General features: G+C 40.2%; 1 protein-coding gene across 1 annotated transcript in view; it reads right to left on the bottom strand.

Moving 5' to 3' along the window:
• SEMA3D (semaphorin 3D) overlaps window positions 1-19,036 on the bottom strand; it is a 69,475-nt gene that overhangs the window by 44,108 nt on the left and 6,331 nt on the right. Inside the window, exons 3-6 of the mRNA XM_041413425.1 lie at window positions 18,668-18,787; window positions 14,281-14,374; window positions 10,899-11,027; window positions 4,360-4,502 (exon numbers count right to left, since the gene is read on the bottom strand). Of these exons, the coding sequence (XP_041269359.1) occupies window positions 4,360-4,502; window positions 10,899-11,027; window positions 14,281-14,374; window positions 18,668-18,787 (486 nt within the window). The remainder of the gene's footprint in view (window positions 1-4,359; window positions 4,503-10,898; window positions 11,028-14,280; window positions 14,375-18,667; window positions 18,788-19,036) is intronic.

Raw genomic sequence — 19,036 nt, forward strand, 5'->3', positions numbered from 1 at the left:
AAAGCAGGACACTGCCAGGACAGCTCCAAGGGCTGTGGGGAGAGATCAATTACCTACACAATACAGAAATACCAATAATGACAATGGGCCAGTTATCCCCAGTCACAGTAAAGGCATGGCTAGACTACATCCAGGGCAAGAAAAACACCTCTTAACTTCTACACACCAGCAGCTCTGTGGCAAAGCCCACGGAGACTCTGGACTTGGAGCTGCAGAGGAATAGCTCCCTCCTGCCATCCTGGGAATACAAATTGCTCTGAGCACCAGACAGGAGGCAAGGTCACAGCCTTGAACTCTGCTGATGTTCATGGCTTTGGAAATAAATTACATTACCCAAAGGTGGAATGCAGGGTGTGTCCAGGGCTCTTGACTCAAGAGCTCTTAAAATGATTACATTCCACTGTGCTTAGAAAGTACAGTTTAACCAAGAGGGCTGTGCCTAATTGCAGTATTCTTTTCCCCAGGTACAGCTTGGTGTATATATAGGGGTGGAATGGCATTAAGAAAAAGAAAAAAGGGGAAAAAAAGGAAAATAAAAAGACAAAGAGCTCACTTGTTCCCACTAGAACAAAGGCTGCTTCTGGATACCAAACACTTTGGGAAATATGGGAAAACATCAGGAGCTGAAGTCTGATTTCTTGGCAGTTGAGGTCTCGGAAACCAGCCTCTAAGACTGCAAGCTTTAACTTTTGCAATACATCACCAAAACCATTAAAAAGAAGTCTGTAACACAGCAAATGCAAACCACTGTAATAATAAACAGGATTTTCATACTGCAGCAGAGAGACTACTGCTTTTGGCTAATTTCCACTTCATTCCAATAGGATGAGGTTGTAACTATGAAAAGATGTGTTTCTATATAGATAACAAACAAACAAAAGCTCCAACAACTTTCCTCCCTCTTCAAAACTTTTTCTGAGACTATTCTACTTTAGATTTTTATTTCTCCCTTTATTTGAGTGGGGAAAATAGGAGGGAAAACTGTCTTTTCTAGGGCTATACTTGTACACATACGAGGTGTCAACAAAGTAGAATTACAATTCTGACGCCATTTAGCGGTGAATATGTACAAAAATGAAGCTGACTTGCTACTGGACTGCATAGAGCATAGTATATGGATGATGAAATTGTATTTTTTTTCAAGATCTTCCTCAATGTGCAATGACTGTGTCCTGTCTTTACCTGATGCAAAGTGGTTCAGCATTGTGGGCTTGAAGACAGCGTTCCTGTAAAAGCTGATGCCTGTGTTTCTAGAAATAGGAATAAGTGGATCCATGCTCTTAAGAAGTTAAGGTTTGTGTGATCAATTAATATACATATGTCTAACTGCATGCATATTAAAAAAGAAATAATTTTTTCTGCCTGAAATAGTGATTTTTCTTTTTGATTATGGCCTTACTTGAAAAGAACACCAATAACCCCAAACATCCCAATTTATGAAAGTATGAATGCACCAGAAGTAGGATAAGGTATTGCAGACAGGGCAATGATACTTTTTCTGCCTTGGTCAAACCAAAAACAGGAAATGCCATTTGCCATGATAAATGACACAACTGGTTCTGAGAGTGACTGTTGAAAGCAGTTGCTCCCCAGTGCCATGACAGCCCCCAGCGACACAGAAGAGATGATGTGAGCCGAGTGAGGCTGTGCAGGGCTGCAGCGGCTGCGCTCTTGCAGCACAGGCTGCAGGGCACTGGGTGCAGATGCTCTGCTGAACAGGACAAGTGACAGCTGCTGGACTCTGGGCAAAGAGCTGCCAGCAAGAGCGCTGCCGTCTTCTGGGTCTGAAAGTAGCTGGGAAAGGGGAATGCTTTCCAGAGATTTTCCCTAAGGGAGGGGATCACTGAGAGACCATATTGTTGAACTCTTGAAAATCAGCCAAAGAATAGGCTGCATTGACTAAGCTTCTTACTAAAAACAAAGCCTATTCCAATTTCAGCATGTGTTTCTGGCATTAATGGACAGGAGCCCTAAGGCATAACGAGGTAGAGAGCAATCAAGTTCCAGCAGAAAAAAACTGTGTTTACACCAAGCAAACTACTTCAGAAGTTGCTGAGCTCCTCACAAATACTGTTATTCTCTGCTTGACAGGGTATGAAGGCAAAGGCTTAACTTTGTGCAGCACAGATCACATTAATGAGACAGTGCAATAAGAAATTGTTGTTATCAATTGTTGCAATCAAAGGCATTGTTCCCATGTCAGAGACAATTAAGCACAGCAGATGTTTCATGCCACAGCACAGATCCAAAATATCTCAGTCCATGAACAGACAAGTCTATTTGCATATTTAATTTATATCAAATGCCCATAATAATTCTATTTTCATTATAATAATTAGCAATATAGTTTTTAATTTGTAGGTAATTAAGACAAATATAAAAAAGCAGGAGTCTGGATTATCAAAGAATTCTGCAACCAGTGGGAAGCGCTCAGTACATAAAGAAGACAGTGTAGAACAATTAATAATAATCACCTTGCTTATCAGCTTTCATTGTTTTGGTTTGACTACTAAAAATAAAATTCATGACATTTTTCCTGTTAACATGATTACTCTACAAATTCATTCTCATTTGAGGTATGATTATATGCAGTCATTAGGATTTCCTTACAATACATTTGCTTTTATTATGATAGCTTATCTTCCTTTTTCTCTAGGTAAAGGATGCTGGTTTTCTCTAGCCAATATATCTTAGTTTACTATACTCTCTCATGTGCCTTGGCTTGAAAATGTTGTCTATCAATTTCTCCTAATGCATTAAGTGCTCTCTCATAATCAGCAAATGCCATGTCTAGCAGCAAATCATAAATGTTTGCATTTCCATTCTGTCATTAATCACTCTGCTGTGAAATACCTAACTAAAGATTATCCATTCTTTCGTCTGGCTAAAAACCTACTAGAGATCTGATTTATGAATGAATGTTTTGTTATCTTAACACTTTAGGTCAAGGACAGAAGTGTGAAATGGCTGTGGCCACTTAAATCTCAGCTGAAGCTGGGAGTCTGCTGGACTGCAGAGCAGTTGTAGATCTACACATCCATACACTTGTCCACTCTTTGTTTCCAGTGTGTGTGTCCATAGCTGAATGAGTGCTCTTCTCCCACACACATCTTATTGTAAATCACAAACACTTTTGTTCATGTACTAATTTTCAAGTTTCTCAAGAAACTGCCAGCATAGTCACACTGCTCAGAAAGTCAGTTAAAACTTCTGAACAAAATCATAGAAATGTACCTACTTGTGTGACTTCTGTAGTGCTGCTTATATCTAATTTATCACAAGATAAACAATTGCTGAAAGCTTAAGTTTATATATTACTAATGTGAAAGCAGCTTTCAAGTTCCATTTTCCTGATTTTTACCAGTGATTCCTGAGGACCCAAGGACAGGATGGGAGCACTTCTACTAAGTGCTTCTGTTGCTACAGAATAGAGGGACAGAATGTCCTTGGGGACAAGGGACTGTGTGTTTGACACAGAAGTCTACAAACCCTGGGGTAGAGACCTCAGTGAAACCATCAGGCTGCTAAACAGCAAACTACACTGACTGCTGTCTTCATGTGCAGGAATGATGTTTTTCTTCTCATCTTTTGAGGAGGCTTCTGCCCTGGACAGAGATGCTGTTCCAAGAAGACTGAAGCTCATGAAAGCCTGTGTCTGTATATTGCACTGAGGCACAAATCTTTCATAAAGGGCAAACCCAAGCAGAACGAAGGAGAAAGTGAAGGAGTAATCATTCAAAGGAGGTCAGGGCACCAGCCAAATTAACTTTTTACATTGCAGGAGACCTGGGGTCTCATTCCTCCTGGTCAATGGGTCAAGGATTGCTCCTCTTCCAAAGGGAGGAAACCTCTAGGCAGATGTGGGTGTATCTCAGAAACTGTGTATTTCCTTAGCTTCCCCTCATCCTAGCGGGTTATCAGGAATGTGCAGAAACAAATGATTGACCCCAGCTCTCAGCAATGCCCAGGAATGGTGTACAGAGCCAAGCTCAAGGAATGGGCTTCCATGTCCACACATCAATGGGCACTTTCCACAAATACCTTGCCACTGTGTACGCTTTGGCTCATCCACCTTCACTGGAAATTCATGAAACAAGACATGACATTGTTGCACTGAAGGCCAAAACTTTACTTTTTGGACACAAAATTATAATTTATAAACCTATTAGCATTTTAAAAGAGGTGCACAGTTAGTATCAAGTCTATTTTCTGCCAAGTAAATTTCAGATGGCATTAGTAATTGATGTTCAGAAAAATTACTACAGTGGCTCATTGGGTAACAAAGGAGAAAACATGTTTCTCATAGAAATAAACCACACCACGCTTGCTTAATTTTTATCAAAAACATAGAGTCCTCACCTTACAAACTCTCCCAACTCTGGAAAGGATTGTCTTGTCAGATGTGCCACTATCTTGTGATATTTCTCGAAAAAAGAAGTAGATTTTATCATCATCCGGGTTATAGGTATCTGGGATAGGGAAAGTTCCAATGAATTTCGCTCCTGGAAATTAAAAGAAAAAGGGGATTAAAAATCTGAAGAAAAGACTTAGTACTTCCTGTTAAACTCTGCATTTATGTTGCATCTTTCAGTGAAATAAAAATATTATGTAGATATGTAGCAGTGAGTTTTTTACGAACTCCAAGTGAAAAGCACCATGGAGTCTGAAGTATTTACTCTTAGGCTGATGTTTTTGTGTGTAGAACTTACTAACACTTGCAAAAGTATGCAGCACTGGTTATCATTCTCTGTTTGGAAACAGATTAACTCTCAGAACAAAGTATTGTTTACACAAATCTACCTTACTGCTTTTGCCACCAAAATGAAGCTAAGTGGATTTTCTGAAATCACCTGGTAGAATTTAAATTAATTTAATTACTCATGGCAGCAGTTATGAACACAGAAATATACTACTATTTACTAGAGATAGCTTGCAAAGGAATGTTTCCCACATATCTGTGATACAGCAATCTTACTGACTATATCTACCAAATCTGTGGAGTTTTTAACCTTTTTTTTTGTCAGAGTTTGGATTAAATATGTGAGATGGTATATTTTTGTTTGGATTTAGATGTTTATTAGTTCATATTTACATTACAGTCTCACAAACTGTGAGTTCTGTAGTACTTCATTTTAACAACCTGAAAAATGGAGCCATATCTCTCTCTCTATGAGGCTTTTTAAGGATAAACTATTTAATTAAGAAATGATATTTAAATTATTTTTACTTTTAGCTCAATAACTAACTACTTGTCGTTTGTAATGTAGACTTTTTTATTTAATTATACAATATCACCCAAACCCAGGAAGAAGAAGGTGAACAAGGACTAGCTTCTGCTTTAAAACTTCTGTCTTGTTTTATATATTACTATTTCTAAAGCTTTAAATTCTAAGTTTTTTACTGTGTGATATTACACACCTCTATTCAAACTCTACACTAATAATCTTAGTTTCATCACTTAATTTTGGAAATTTTCTCTGTGGCCTGAGTTCAAATGTAGAGCTCTCTTAGGAGTCAGTGTTTGTCAGCACAGAAAGTCTAAAATTCTCAGTAACCAGGGTTCCAACACAAATCCAGCACAGTGCCACGATGGGATTCCCCAGTTAGCACAGCAACCTCCAAAACCGGTTGGCCAGTCTTAAGGATTCAGTTCCCTGTGCTTGAAAACAGATTGGCTATATCAATGTAATGGTTTGTTTGGGTTATTTTAATCTGCTTTTTGCAAAAAATGCCTTGCTGTGTCATGTTGGGCCATTACATTATTCCTGGTCTCCTCCAAGGCAAGCGTGGGTGTCTGCCTGCATCTTGCAGGCATGCTTACTGGGCCAAGATGTTCCTCACTGCCCCCAAGCCCTCTCATCCACGGCCTCCAATCCTGCTCTACCTGCTCTTTTGTTTCCAGTGTTGGGGTTTCTTGTTTGTTTTCCTTTTAATTTTGCACTAAAATCAGAAATTGAATCAATTTGAGGGTCCATGACTGCAGCAGAACCAAGGACCCTGCCTTGCACAAGTGAACCAGCTACCTGGAGCAGTGATTTTTAAGACATTCCCCAGTGTGCTGCAATAGATGAGCTCTTCTCAGGGCACTTGGATCAATGATGTTTTTCTTTAAACAGAAGTGGCTATACAAATACAGTGCAAAGAGACCCTTGACTCTAAAATACATTCTTTCAGGAATAAAATACACAGTCTTTGTGCCCCAGTATCAGGTAGGCCGCAGTAGAAAGCAATAAGGAGGGTGGTGTAAGAATGCAGAGCAAACAGAGCACACTGTTTATGTGGGGGAATACTATTATCAGCTTTCAATATATCTTCATGCCTTTGTCCTTTTCATAATGATTGTTACTTTATATTAGCCTTGAGGAATTTTCACCATCAACTCCACAGTACACAAAAGAAGAAAAAGAGAGTCCTTGATTCAAAAGTTTGCAGTCTGAGACAAAGGGTCTGACACAAAATGGAATGTGTTTAAGTGCTCAGTGTGCACCTTTGTGACAGAAGAGTAAATTTATGGGTGAAAACAGTCACAGTGCTGCTTCCATTTTAAACCTTTCTGACACTAGAGAATGGTGTCAGCAGAAAAAATGAAATGATGCAGGCATCAAGATCTATAAATTTAAGTCAGGATTTCAAAATGAGCTTGAGGAAAATATTCCATTACCCCTCAGGGCCTATAAGGCTACTTTGAAGATTAGATCTCTAAGCATGAATAAATACATAAATATGCTTCTAGTATGGTTTCTTAAATATGTGGTTAGCAAAATAGCCATTTAAGAGGAAACCTGTGAAATTCTTCTATACCATGTTTTTGAAAGTCATATCCCTTTTTTTCTTAATCCACACTCACAGAACAAAGCACTGAATGTATGGGGGTTGAAGATTAAACTTCACTGCTTTCCTTGGCACGCCAAATGAAAAACTGAATGTTGCAATACCAATTTCTGGAACAGATTTAGAAGAATCTCTAACGAATTAAAGGAACACCAATATTTAACAATTTTAAATTACAACTAAAAACACTGAAGTTGAAAGTTAAATTTGAACAGAAATACATATTAAAAGATATGAAGATGAATTGAAAATAATTAAATAGAAGAGATTATGCTCTCAAAAGCACATAATGTTCTGTAATTGAGATCTTTGTCTCATCTTTTCTAGCCCATCTATCCAACATACAAAAATGCATTTAATCTAACTGTGAATTAGGCTTTTGGATTCTTTTCATGGGAGAAAAAAAATAATTATGATGATTTTAAACTACTGTTTGTTTTCCTATAGACATAGCTATCCCCCCACTATTTGCTTCAGCAGCAGATCTTCCCACATGTTAAGTTCATGGCTAGATTTCATGTAACCAGCCCAGGGATTAATGGCTTCATGAGCTCTGGCAATAGATGGTACATGTGTTGCTAGTGCTTTTTTTATGTGGTCTGATGGGAAAAGCTGATACAGCTGGTCCTTCACTGCTGGGGTGGCTGTTGGTTACCTGCTGGCCATCACCCCCTGCTGAAACCAGCAGTGAATTTTGGCAGTGCAACCTATGGAGAACTTCGGCTCAGAAAAAGAGAACCACAAAGGAGTGGCTGTCCCAGAAACCAAAGAAATGAAAAAGCAAATGAAAAAGCAAAGAAATTAAAAAGAAACAGTGGAAAGCAGCACCTCTGTGTACTTGGGCTGCCAGAAATACATGGCATTGACAGAATACAAAGGACAGTGCTTACCTCATTTACCATAACCACCTAGAGTCAAGCTCCTAACCCATTCTCAGCCAGGTTCCCTCTCAGGGAGGGACAAAGTGACAGTGAATAATCCTATTTTAAGGCAGATTCCTACAATAGGCAGGGTGAGTCACCCTCTGGAAGTGTCACCTCGCTCAGTAAATTACAGAGGCAAGCGAAAGGACTGAGCTCAGACAGGATGCTAGCTTTTGCCTTTTAGAGTTCAGGGAGCTGAATCCCATCCAAAGTTCGCAGGATATAAAGAACTCATTGCCTCCAAGACTTTGCCCTGGAAAAGACGACTAAATTGCTATGAAAAAAAGTAAAAAGGAAAAAAAAAGAGGCGAATGCAATTCAAGGAAGCCCTCATTCCAGCTGTGGCCTTCTCTTCCTACGAAGGAGGGAGCAATGTGCAGCTGCTCAGTGGATGCCTGTGTGTAGGGCTGGCGGGGTGCTCTCCTCTGCCCACGGGGCTGGCACGGGGCAGACTCGGTTCCAGTGGGTGGCTTTGCCATCCGGAGAGGGGCCACCAGCCCCATGTGCCTCGTCCCTGGGCGAGACAGCTCCAGTGAGCAGCTGTGGGAAGGCCTGACAGCCCAGCCCTGCTCCCCTCTGCTCCAGTGCCACCCTGGCGGGAGTACGAGCACGTGTGAGCCTGAGTCATGGGAAAGATTAGCTGCCTTCCTCCTTCCCCTCTGTGGAGCTGCTATTCAGTCACTGAGATTAGGACATGTCTTAATTAGCCAAGATAGAGATGCCCTGCAAGGAACTGGAAGGTATCCCACGCATTTTTCCCTCGTGCTTTGTCTTTACCTCCGTTCCCTCAGGGAAGGATAATTTTGTTTCCAGAAACAGAATACGACTAAACTTTAAAAATATTAAGGTGCATTATAGCAAAACTTCCTTGGCCCTCTGGAAGAAAACAAGCTGCACATTTTATGCTTATCCTAAGTAAAACATGAGTCATGCATGGTAATAATTTATTTCCAATTGTACAATTATCCAAGTATGTACAACTTTTACTGGAGGTCTAACACATGCTTCGTAAATGGGCAGTTGATTTAGGGAAGAGGGAATTTACATGAGATGGGAGCTTTGAATCTGAAATCAAGTAAATATTTTCTTTATACCAATATCGGCTGAAAGCACAGAAGTATGTAATTGGTAACATTACACAATAAACTAGAAATATATTGGCCACCCTATGGCTTATAGCAGAAATGACGCCGTCATTTCAAGTTGCACTTAAAATTTTCTCCAACCTTAAAAGGACTGTTTCAAAATATTAAAAGCACCTAGTTTATGTCTATGCCTCTTAGTGTAACACTGAATGGATTGTGTTTGTTAAGTCTTAGACAGAATTGTGGCTGCAGGGTTTTATATGGCTGGAAACAAGGCAAACCTGAAAAAAATATAGGGTCTTCAGTGTTTATATAGTGTGGGGCAATTTTCACCTCACAGTCTAGCACACTAAAGCTGTTTTTCAGACCCAGACATATTAATATACTGTTCTCCTTAGAAAAGCTTCACAAATACAGATGCTTTAAGTGAAAACAGAATAAATCATGAATCAATCTAAATGAGAGGGGAAAGGCAGACCCACCCCCCTCCACCCCAAACTAAAACACCTAAACATTTCTCAAACCTACAGTTTATTCTGTTTTCCTGTACTGTTCCTTTGCCTCAAACTGCTCGTGAAGAAACAATAATAAGAGAAAGAAATGTTTGGAACTGTATTTTTAAGCTACAAGTTCTTTTGGACTGGCAACTGAACCCTGTAATGCTCATCAATGTGGATCTATACTAATGATTACACCAGATGCTCCTCAGGGCCAAACCACAGTAAACCTTTGTTTTTACCTTATTACTGCATCCCTTAGGAAAGCAGCTACCCAGCCACCTTTCCATGCTGAGCATCTGCAGGCCATCAGTGATAAAACTGGACATGGAGTTGCATGGCTAATCAGAATTAGAGCACTGACTGCTGGAAGGACCCATCGTGGTCCATATGACAGTACATTTCTGCTCTGCACTGCACAAGGGGTATGTGGAAACGAGAGATGAGATAAGAGAGATGGAACAAGAAACACTTCCAGCACAGGAAATGAAAGTGGGATAGGTCAGTGGAGTGAGATTCTTCAATCTCCTATTTGGAAAGGTAAACCTGACTTTTAAGTGGCTTTTTCTTTTTCTCCTTATCTCACAGCAGAATCCTGGGGTTATGGAGTTGCATCTAGATAGAAATTTAAGGCAACGATACAGAAGAAGGCAGAGAAGGGGTAGGGAAAAATTATTAAGAAAAAAAAGAACATTTCCTCTTGCGGAGGTCTCAAAGAGTTAAGAGGCAAAATTATCCTTTTTAGAAGTTGTCTGCTGGGAAGACAACTTAACCCTGTGGTCAGCAGGCCCTGGCCTTACACTGCACCCATAATAGTCACACAGGCATCCTGAGCCAGGGCCAGTGTTGCCACATCTTTAAAGACAGTTGACAGCTAAACGGGGGATGCTTTAATTGTGCAGGGTTAGCTTGTGAGTGAAGTTTTCCATGTTACTCTGTGTGTGGTTTGAGACTGGCTGGGTGCAAATGCAGCCAGTTTTTTAGAGGGTTTACTAGCTCACAATGTTTTTTAACGGGCAAGAAAAAGCAGTGTTTTGCTTGGGAAGCTATTTTAGTGTGCCCTTAGTGGTTTTAAAATGATCCTTGCAGCAACAAAGGGTATTTTTCCCCCTAAAAAAGGAAAAGGAAAAAAAAAAAGACCTCCTAGCAAAAAATGTGGGATTTCTAGTCTGTCGTTTCAACAAGCTATATGGAACAGCTTCTTACAAGTGACTGAAAATACAGTTTAAAAAAATTATTCTGACAAGACTGGATATAGAAGCATTTAAGTCATATTATTTCCATTGTAGGATTATACACAGATATACAGATCAAAGACAGAAACTATGATTAAGTCTTATGCTCCCACTCTTCCCTTAATTAGCATTTTCACCTCTGTGACTTTTCTCAAGTGCACTTCTGTTCCACTGAGCTTTGTAAAAAAAGCCTACGTAATCCAAAGCCTCCATGATACAATATCTATATTTATAGTTACTGGACATATATTTATATAAGGAAGGAGCTATTAACTTCAGAGAGGCAGGGACAATGCAAATGACAACAGCATATGTTTGGGATCTTACCAGTAAGCCAGTAATGTTCAGAAATGTCAGTTCTGATGTAATGGTGGTCGTGAGAAGGGCCCAGAGAACGTGTCAGAGCAGTGTCTTTGCCAAGGAAATCAGAAGCTGTTCCAGCATAAAGATACTCATCTGCAAATGAAAAAGAAATAGGGTTCCTACCGCTGTGGCATAAAAAAAATTAAGAATATTTACATTTTGTTGGGTGGACAACACCTGTGTATAATTGGTCTATAAACTAATTTAATGCTTTAAAATATTATTGGTCATATTTTAATGGGTTTTGGTTCTGTGAAGTAATTTACATTTAAATGAGAGTGATATTTATATATCTGAGAACTAACATAGTCAAAGCCTAATTTTCAGATCTTTTAGGCATCCAGAAAAATAATTTCCCAGGCTTTAGTGGGTACTGGGCCCTTAAGGGTATAAAGATCTATTTAGTCTGAACACCCTGTCCCATACACCTGGGAGCCATGGTGAGGGCATGGCCACCTGTCCATTCCAGCTACTCCTGTGTCCCAGGACTGCCATGGCCCCAATGGCTTTGCTGCTCCTGAGCCAGAAAAACAGGATGGATGCTTCTCCACTGGAATGTTGCAGCTTGGCCCACTCCTGCAGCAAGAATCTCCGTCCAAAACTTAATTCACAATGAGGAATTCAGGCACAAATTCAGGGAATTTGTGTTAATGGCAGGAATATGGCTACAGACACAAATCATCATCGTTTTAACACAGAGTGGTCTCCCTAAAATAAATGACACACGCTGCTTGAATAAGGCACCCAGAATTTGCCTCTGCAACAAGGACACTACATCTGTAACACAGTGCCTTGAGCTTGCTGCAACTGCAGTCACTATTTGCTCTTCTACCCCTTTTGGGGCAATGAAAATGCTAAGAAATGCACAATATTTTCTGTTTCCCTTCAGATCTCAGTACTTTTCAAAAAGAAGCAAAGAGACAGTATCACTGTAAACCTCTTTTTGTTTTTTACCACATAGTGCATTTTAAAATACTCTTTTTTTCTGTAAAATAACAGATTTTATTTGTGGGACAGTTTTTTTTTGTATTTTTTGCTTAATAGCTTGCAGAAATAAATCCCTAGAATTCATAAAAACAAAAAAGTTCATGTTCATAAATTATAATTTTATAAAAATCTATATGATACATAAAAATCCCCTTCCAAAAGTTCCTTATCCAGGTTTTCTGATACTCCTGGGTTGAAACACTTCACAAGATCTTTCAGAGAGAAGCCTTTGTTGAATGTGAATGCAGAATAAATACCATTCAACACTGATATTTGTGCTTTCATTTGCGAAAGATGTAAATGCACTTAAAAAAATAAGATCAAGGGGGGAAAAAAAAAATCAACAAACCAACCCACAACCCATGATCCACAAGCCCTTTATTTGTCCAAAAAAGATCTATCATCTTTCTTTTTACCTCATTATTATTGTTACTTCTGTATTATTTCCATGACAGTTGTGGAAAGCACATCTTTCAGACAGCATGTTGCCTTTGTAAAGAAACAAAAGTGCATTCTGAAAGGTATTTGTCATAATGAGGAATGGGCAGGGTAATTGGTGTTTGCTAACTGACAGGCACTTGGTGATCGATACATCTGAAGGGCCAACAGAAATTCTCCATCCTTGCTTAGGCTCTGCTGACAAGGCATTTTCAGCACTCCTCTTGGCATTTGGTATCTCTCATTCCAAGTTCCTGTTATGTCCTGAACAGTTTCGGTGAGTGGTAATTTGTAATAGAGGATGGATGATGAGCAGGTGATTTTTCAGTCCAAAAAACCAGCTTTTCAAATTTATCTATAAGTCTACTTGAAGATATGTCATGTAGTACTCAGATTACTTATTTCTGCAAAGATTGAAAATTACTCAGTTGCATTAATTTACATACATCAGTGAAAATATAGTTAGATATTACTTAGCTCATAAATGTATAAGTGAATAAAAAGTGTTCTCTGAAGGATATAAGTAATCTTTACTGCCATTTAGCAGATAAATAAAAGTAGATGGAGAGAAGTGACGTGCCAAGGTTACTCTGCTCATTAGTGGCAGAGATGGGAAATGATCTCACCTGAGCTCCAGGGCAACATCTTACCCATGAACTATACTGCTCTCCTAGTTCACTTGGGAATAATATCCACTGATAGACCAAAACCACATTCTCTACTTAGGCCTGTAACCCTTTACAGTGCTCCTTGTACTTTACCGTGAAGCACTGGACACCAGCCACAGTCAAAAAAGGGATACTAGAATACCCTGACCATTAATTTTATCTCGCTCAAAAATTGTTATGCAGCAAAGTTCATGTCTTAGCTAGCTAAAAGACAGCAGCTTCTTCATTTCACAAGATTTAATAGAACAGTCAGAGCATGAGACTGCTACTGAAATTAGGCAATGCTGTAATAAATCACAGAGTTCTACTGCTTGCATTAAAAAAAAAAGTTAAAAAAGAAGTTAGAGTTTCTGGAACCCCATTTCAAAAATAGACTTCACGGTCATTAAAGAGTACTAGGGGTCTCTGAGAAGAATAAGCACAGGCTTTAATCTATTGTTTTTAATAAAGGAAGTCCTGCCCCATCCGTAGGGTCAGAATCACAAATCATCTATCTTATTATCTGAGAATAAAGACTGATCATTAGTCATATTCTTTTTATAACACAGAGTGACCGATACTTCAAAGAACTGTCACCACTGCTCTTTGGCTGTAAATGAAAACGTCATGGTGCTTCACTCTTATCTTGTATTCATATGCTCGACGGACAAGTTAAATGAAAATTGTCCAAAGCTATGAACCAAACCATGACAAAAGTATCTCTTATAGTGATTTGAAATCCAGAGGTCAAGCTGACATTCCTCAGCCCCAAATGTCAGACCACACAGTGCTGTGATGCACGCAGCAGGCAGAGTGCACTATCTGCTCCTCGGCTCCCGGCTTCAGAAGTGGCTACTCGAGTAAAGAGAAACCTCAGAAACGTATTTATGGAAAGAGTGTATGTCAGCAGACTTCAAAGGGCAGAACATATTGATAATTGCAGAAAGAGGCCCACAAGGGCTTCAAACACTCTCTGTCCGTGTGGGTTTTTTTGTTGCTCTCTTAAAGGAGCAATGACTGGGTGAGGGTGAAAATGCCTTCCTGCCCAGCTGACAGAGGCTTCACTGCCATTCTAATGCCTCTGTTTGCACTGCTGCCCTTCCAGCTCTCTGGTGTCTGCAGTCTGAAGGCTTCCCCAGCTCTGAGAGCACAAACCAGCCCTGGAAACATGACCAGTGCCAGAGGAGCTCCAGCAGTGGCATCTGCTGAGCCCCTGGGCTCGCACAGAGCCATCGCAGCTCCGAGGGCAGCACCTGGCTCTGGTGGCTCCTTACCTGCCATCACTGAAGCAAACGGCTGCTGGGGATCGAAGGGGCACTTCAACCTGCCAGACTCCAGGTTCTGGGTATCCAAACGGAACACCATCTCCTGAGAATAAACACAAATTCATTATCCTGGTGTGGCTACAGAGAAAAACTCACTTAGACAGCCTGTTCTGCAAGCATACAAAGTGGTTTGTTAGATCATGCAGCTGTCATCTCAGCATTGATGTTTACAGTCTGTGTCTGTTTCATATCTGGATTTTTTCACTCAGGGTTTTACTGTATCCTGGTCACTCTATAGTGAAACACCAATCTTAAAAAAAATACAATTATTTTCCGAAAAAAACAGATGCATTGTTCATTTCTACTCCAATTAAAAGCTGAATTGTACTTAAAAGGCACTGGCTTCTATTTGGGAAAATGCTGATAGATTGTGTTGCAACAGGAGACCCTGCAGGGATTCTGGCTGACTCTGAAAATTCTCCAGGGACTGCTGAATAATGTTCACAACAGACATAGTTCAGACCCTTTTAAAATGAAAGCAGCATATGCTCTGTCTTATTATTTTTAACAAGGCTAAAGATACAAGAGATATCAGAATAGTTTCTTCCTTTAGCTTCCAAATGCAGTATGATTAATTCCTGGGCCACAGAACAAGAGCATAGAGGAAGATAAAGAAAATAACTTATTTAAAAATTATTGCCAATGTTTTCAGTGGGCAATCAACAACTCGATTCCCGTAGGCATCCATTTGAAGCTTTATTATAGTTTTGCATTGCCAGCAGGGGCTCTTTTACTTGACCTTTTCAATGGTTTCCTGAAAGTGCAGTTAACCTGAAATACACAGTAAGTCCTGCTGAAGGCAAATTGATAGCTCATAGGTGTAAAGTGAATTCTCTGCAGGTATAGGGAGTTCATCTTCAGAATTGTGCTGCCTTTAAGAGAGGGGAGATTTCCTACAGAAGTGCTTTTAACATTTTCCTTTAACTGTTCTACCAACAGTGATATTTAAAATCCCACTAGTGCTCAGAAATCGAATCAATGTATTATAGAAACAAAAATTTAGAAGCTAGTTTTTAAAAAATCAAAACATCTCCATGATTTCATCAATTAAAAATGGGTTAAGTGATTTTAATTATTCCATATCTCTACCTTGCAAGAGGCCAGGAGAGTACAAATGACAAGCAAGTATGTCCAAAGATGGCCACATAGGATTAGACTTCACAACACATTAATTCAATTCATCCTTAATGCACATCAGATTATAAATGACCAAACCTTTCTATGTTATTGAGGTGCCTCCTAAACTCTCTAGGCTCAGAAGACAAAAGCCCAGGATATTGAATAATTAAGCTCCTTAAGAGAAAAGAAAAATCAATTCCAATCTGGGAACATAAATTCAATTTCCTCCAGCAATCCTAGCTCGTAGGAAGCAGAATTTAATCATCAAATAACTCGTTACCTTTCCAAACCTGTGGAATATCAGGGAAACTAAATTCTCAGGCTGCTGAAGTGAGCATAGCAAGGACAAAACTAAGCTAAAAATTAGGCTTTTTTTTTTTTTCTGACAAGGCTGGTGTCCTATTGTTCTTTGTTCTAGGATGTGGAAGCCTGAGCAGCTCAGAGAACCTTTGCCTTATCACACGGGAAGAAGCTGTCTGCAAGCCCAGCAGTACTCAGGGGACCAAGAGAGTTACAGATCAACATCAAGTATTTCAGACTTCACCCAGACAAACTAATGGACACTACCAGGCATTCACACAGAATTAACCTCCTGCTTTCACTTCAGGCAAAGCTTTCAAAGAAAAGAGCATCCCTTGGAGAGCTGTGGCTAACAGCATCAACCAGGCCAAGCCTCTTCTTCACCAGCCAAGAGAAGTTTTGGCAGCGACTCGAGCAATAACAAGACGAGGACTTTAATCCCCTTTAATTGTGTGATCCCGTTGGGGATTTGTACTGCTTCAAAAGCAGTGGCTGCTGTGGTTTTGAGTCACCTGATCCACAGTGTTTTCCTCTCTGTTTTCACAGCAGTGGCACTGTCCAGGAGAGCACTGTGCAGATCCACCAGCAGCTTTCAAAGGTCAGCAGAGCACTGCCTGGCTTCACCATGAGGCTATCTCAGGGCCAGGCTCTCCCAAGCATCCCACATCTTCCTGGAGAGGTTGCTAATTACCAGACACTCATTGCCTGTTACTATAACCCAGAGATTTAAATTTTTAATTTTTTTTTTTTAAAAAGGTGAGGGACAGAAAGAAGAAAAAAAATTAAGAGAATGGATTTCCTGGCTTCAGTTCCTACAAGGAGACATTTTCAACTGCCTGTCAAAAGCATATCACTGGGCCTATCCTCAGCACCCTCCTGCCTTGTCACATTTATCTGGAGAGGCAGTGGAAGGATGCTGGCTGAAGAGTGTTTGGGCCTCCAAGAAGGAAAGGGAAAATATGCCTGATGCCATTCAAGGCTGATAAGTCAGTAGGAGGTTGTAGAAAAGCTGCTCTGCCAGAAGAGGCAGGAGCAGTGCTGAACACTGTCCAACCTACCCCTCCAGCTGAGCAACCAGGAGGAATGTCGGAGAGGCAGGACTGGGGGACAGTGAGGGGATTAGGAAATACAATACCAGGATTCTTCTTCCATTTCCTCTCACAAGGTAATTGGTCATGTCTAGCTGAGACAGACCCCTTGTCTAGACTGGCTGCTGGACTGAACAGTCAGACCAAATCCATAATTTCATAAGGTCTGGTGAAAACAACCTTCACAAATGAAGTAGATGAAATGAAGTAGGGCAATGATAGAGTGAATAAGGAATCTTGCTAATGACCCAGAGGTAAACCAGAGCCTTATGTATACTCTTGCTGAGAGCTGTTCTGGCCTATTCAGCTGTATATTTGATCATTCAGCTAAGAAATCAGCATGATACAAGGGATCTTATACCCAGTTGCTTCAACTGGAATATTTAAAGTAGCAAAGCAAAGAAGGCTACAGACTTATTTCACTGTAAGCCAAATTATACACCACATACCAGACAATAACAAGAGCATTAATGGTTTATTAGGCAAAGAACACTACTGTGTACATTTCTCACAGCTTCAGTTTTCTGTTGCACGGAAAACACATTGGTCATCCAACCCACAGATTGTGGGGTACATAATGACAGATCTCAGTCTGGGCAAGCATTAATTCCTTTTTTCTTCCATTAGGATCTTCCCTTGATTCCATGTATCAGTGTGACAGAACAAGGTGGAACAACTTTAAATGAAATAAGGTAGGTTTCGATTAGATTTTGGAAAGAAATTATTCCTTGTGAGGGTGGTGAGGCACCACCACAGGTCACCCGAAGAAGCTGTGGATGCTCCATCCCTGCAATTGTTCAAGGACAGGCTGGAGTGAGCTTTGAGAAACCTGGTATAGTGGAAAGGCAGGGGGGGTGGAATTGGGTGATCTTTAAGAGCCCTTTCCACCTAAACTGTTCTATGATTCTTATTCTGTTTCAGGTTAATCCATTTAGTAACTTTATGTGCCATTTCTTGTACTCCAGAATTTCACCCAGCCTTGAAGAAAAGAGAAAGCTATTTCTATAGCAGCATAGGAAGCCTGCACCACAGGCAATCAACCAGACAGGTCACATCTCAACACTATCTGAGAACAGCTCCAGTGGGATAAATATAGCCAAGGTGTGACACATATAGGAGTTAAAAAGAGACTTGTGTACTAAGTGGATGCTTGACACAACACCAAAATTCTTCTGTTTTGGGGGTTATGTCTCAAACATTTACCACTTAGGATAGAGATTTCTTTGTCACCAGCAAATGAAAACCAATCAGCTGCTAAACTTCAGCTCAGGAATATGCCACCAGTGATGGACGACACCCAACACCTCCTTAGTGACCAGACTGCAACACATTACAAAGTCCTGAGATGTTGTCCTTGCACTCAGGCTCAGAGGCCCTTTCAAAGTGTTCATTACTCTCATGCACGAGGCATAGGAATCCCTCTGTGGGCCAAGGGTATATGTACATTAGAAGATAGAACTACAAGTTTCATCTTGAACTCTGAATGTATGTGTGTAAGGAAAGTATGTGCAGAAATGACTTACTAGAAAGGAAGACATCTGGGTTAGATGTTCTCTTCACTTAGTTAATCACAGGGAAGTGTCATTCCAAAGAACTTTGTGTATTAAGCCTGAGGAAAGTGCTTTGTTCAAAAGTGATATGCACATACCAAATGTGAGAACGAGAGTTCCCGTCTGACCTGCAGAATGCACCATTTATCCTGTTATTTATGCAAGCTGCTGTCAGGTCATTTTTTACACACTCACATAGTATTTTCCAATCTGTGATGAATGCTAAACAAGAAGAGGGCTATTCCTTGACATGTCACACTAGTGAGAAAGTTATATTACCTCTTTGTGAGTTCCAAGTTCAATGTATCCACAGAGAGGGTGAAACGCTCCTGTGCCACAGACGTAAACATGGGTCCGGTTGTACGGCTGAAGAACACGAATAAAATTGGCACATTCTGTCTGTTGGGAAAAGAAAGATAAAGGTTACTTTTCATGTTTATTCTTCTTTTTTACATTATACATTCTACTAAGTTACAGCCATAGCAGTGGTGTACTTAAAACTACTGTAGCAGAGACTGTTTATGAAGTAGTTCAAAGCTGTGACAACTACAATTTGACAGTGGCACTTCATCAATCAGGCACTTCATCAATCAGACCTGCAAACCTAATTCTGCTGTAAGACTTACAGCCACAAGAAGCTGTGTGCCC

The sequence above is a fragment of the Onychostruthus taczanowskii genome, unplaced genomic scaffold, assembly GCF_017590055.1.
Source record: "Onychostruthus taczanowskii isolate IOZ18803 unplaced genomic scaffold, ASM1759005v1 scaffold41, whole genome shotgun sequence".
NCBI classification, from domain to species: domain Eukaryota; kingdom Metazoa; phylum Chordata; class Aves; order Passeriformes; family Passeridae; genus Onychostruthus; species Onychostruthus taczanowskii.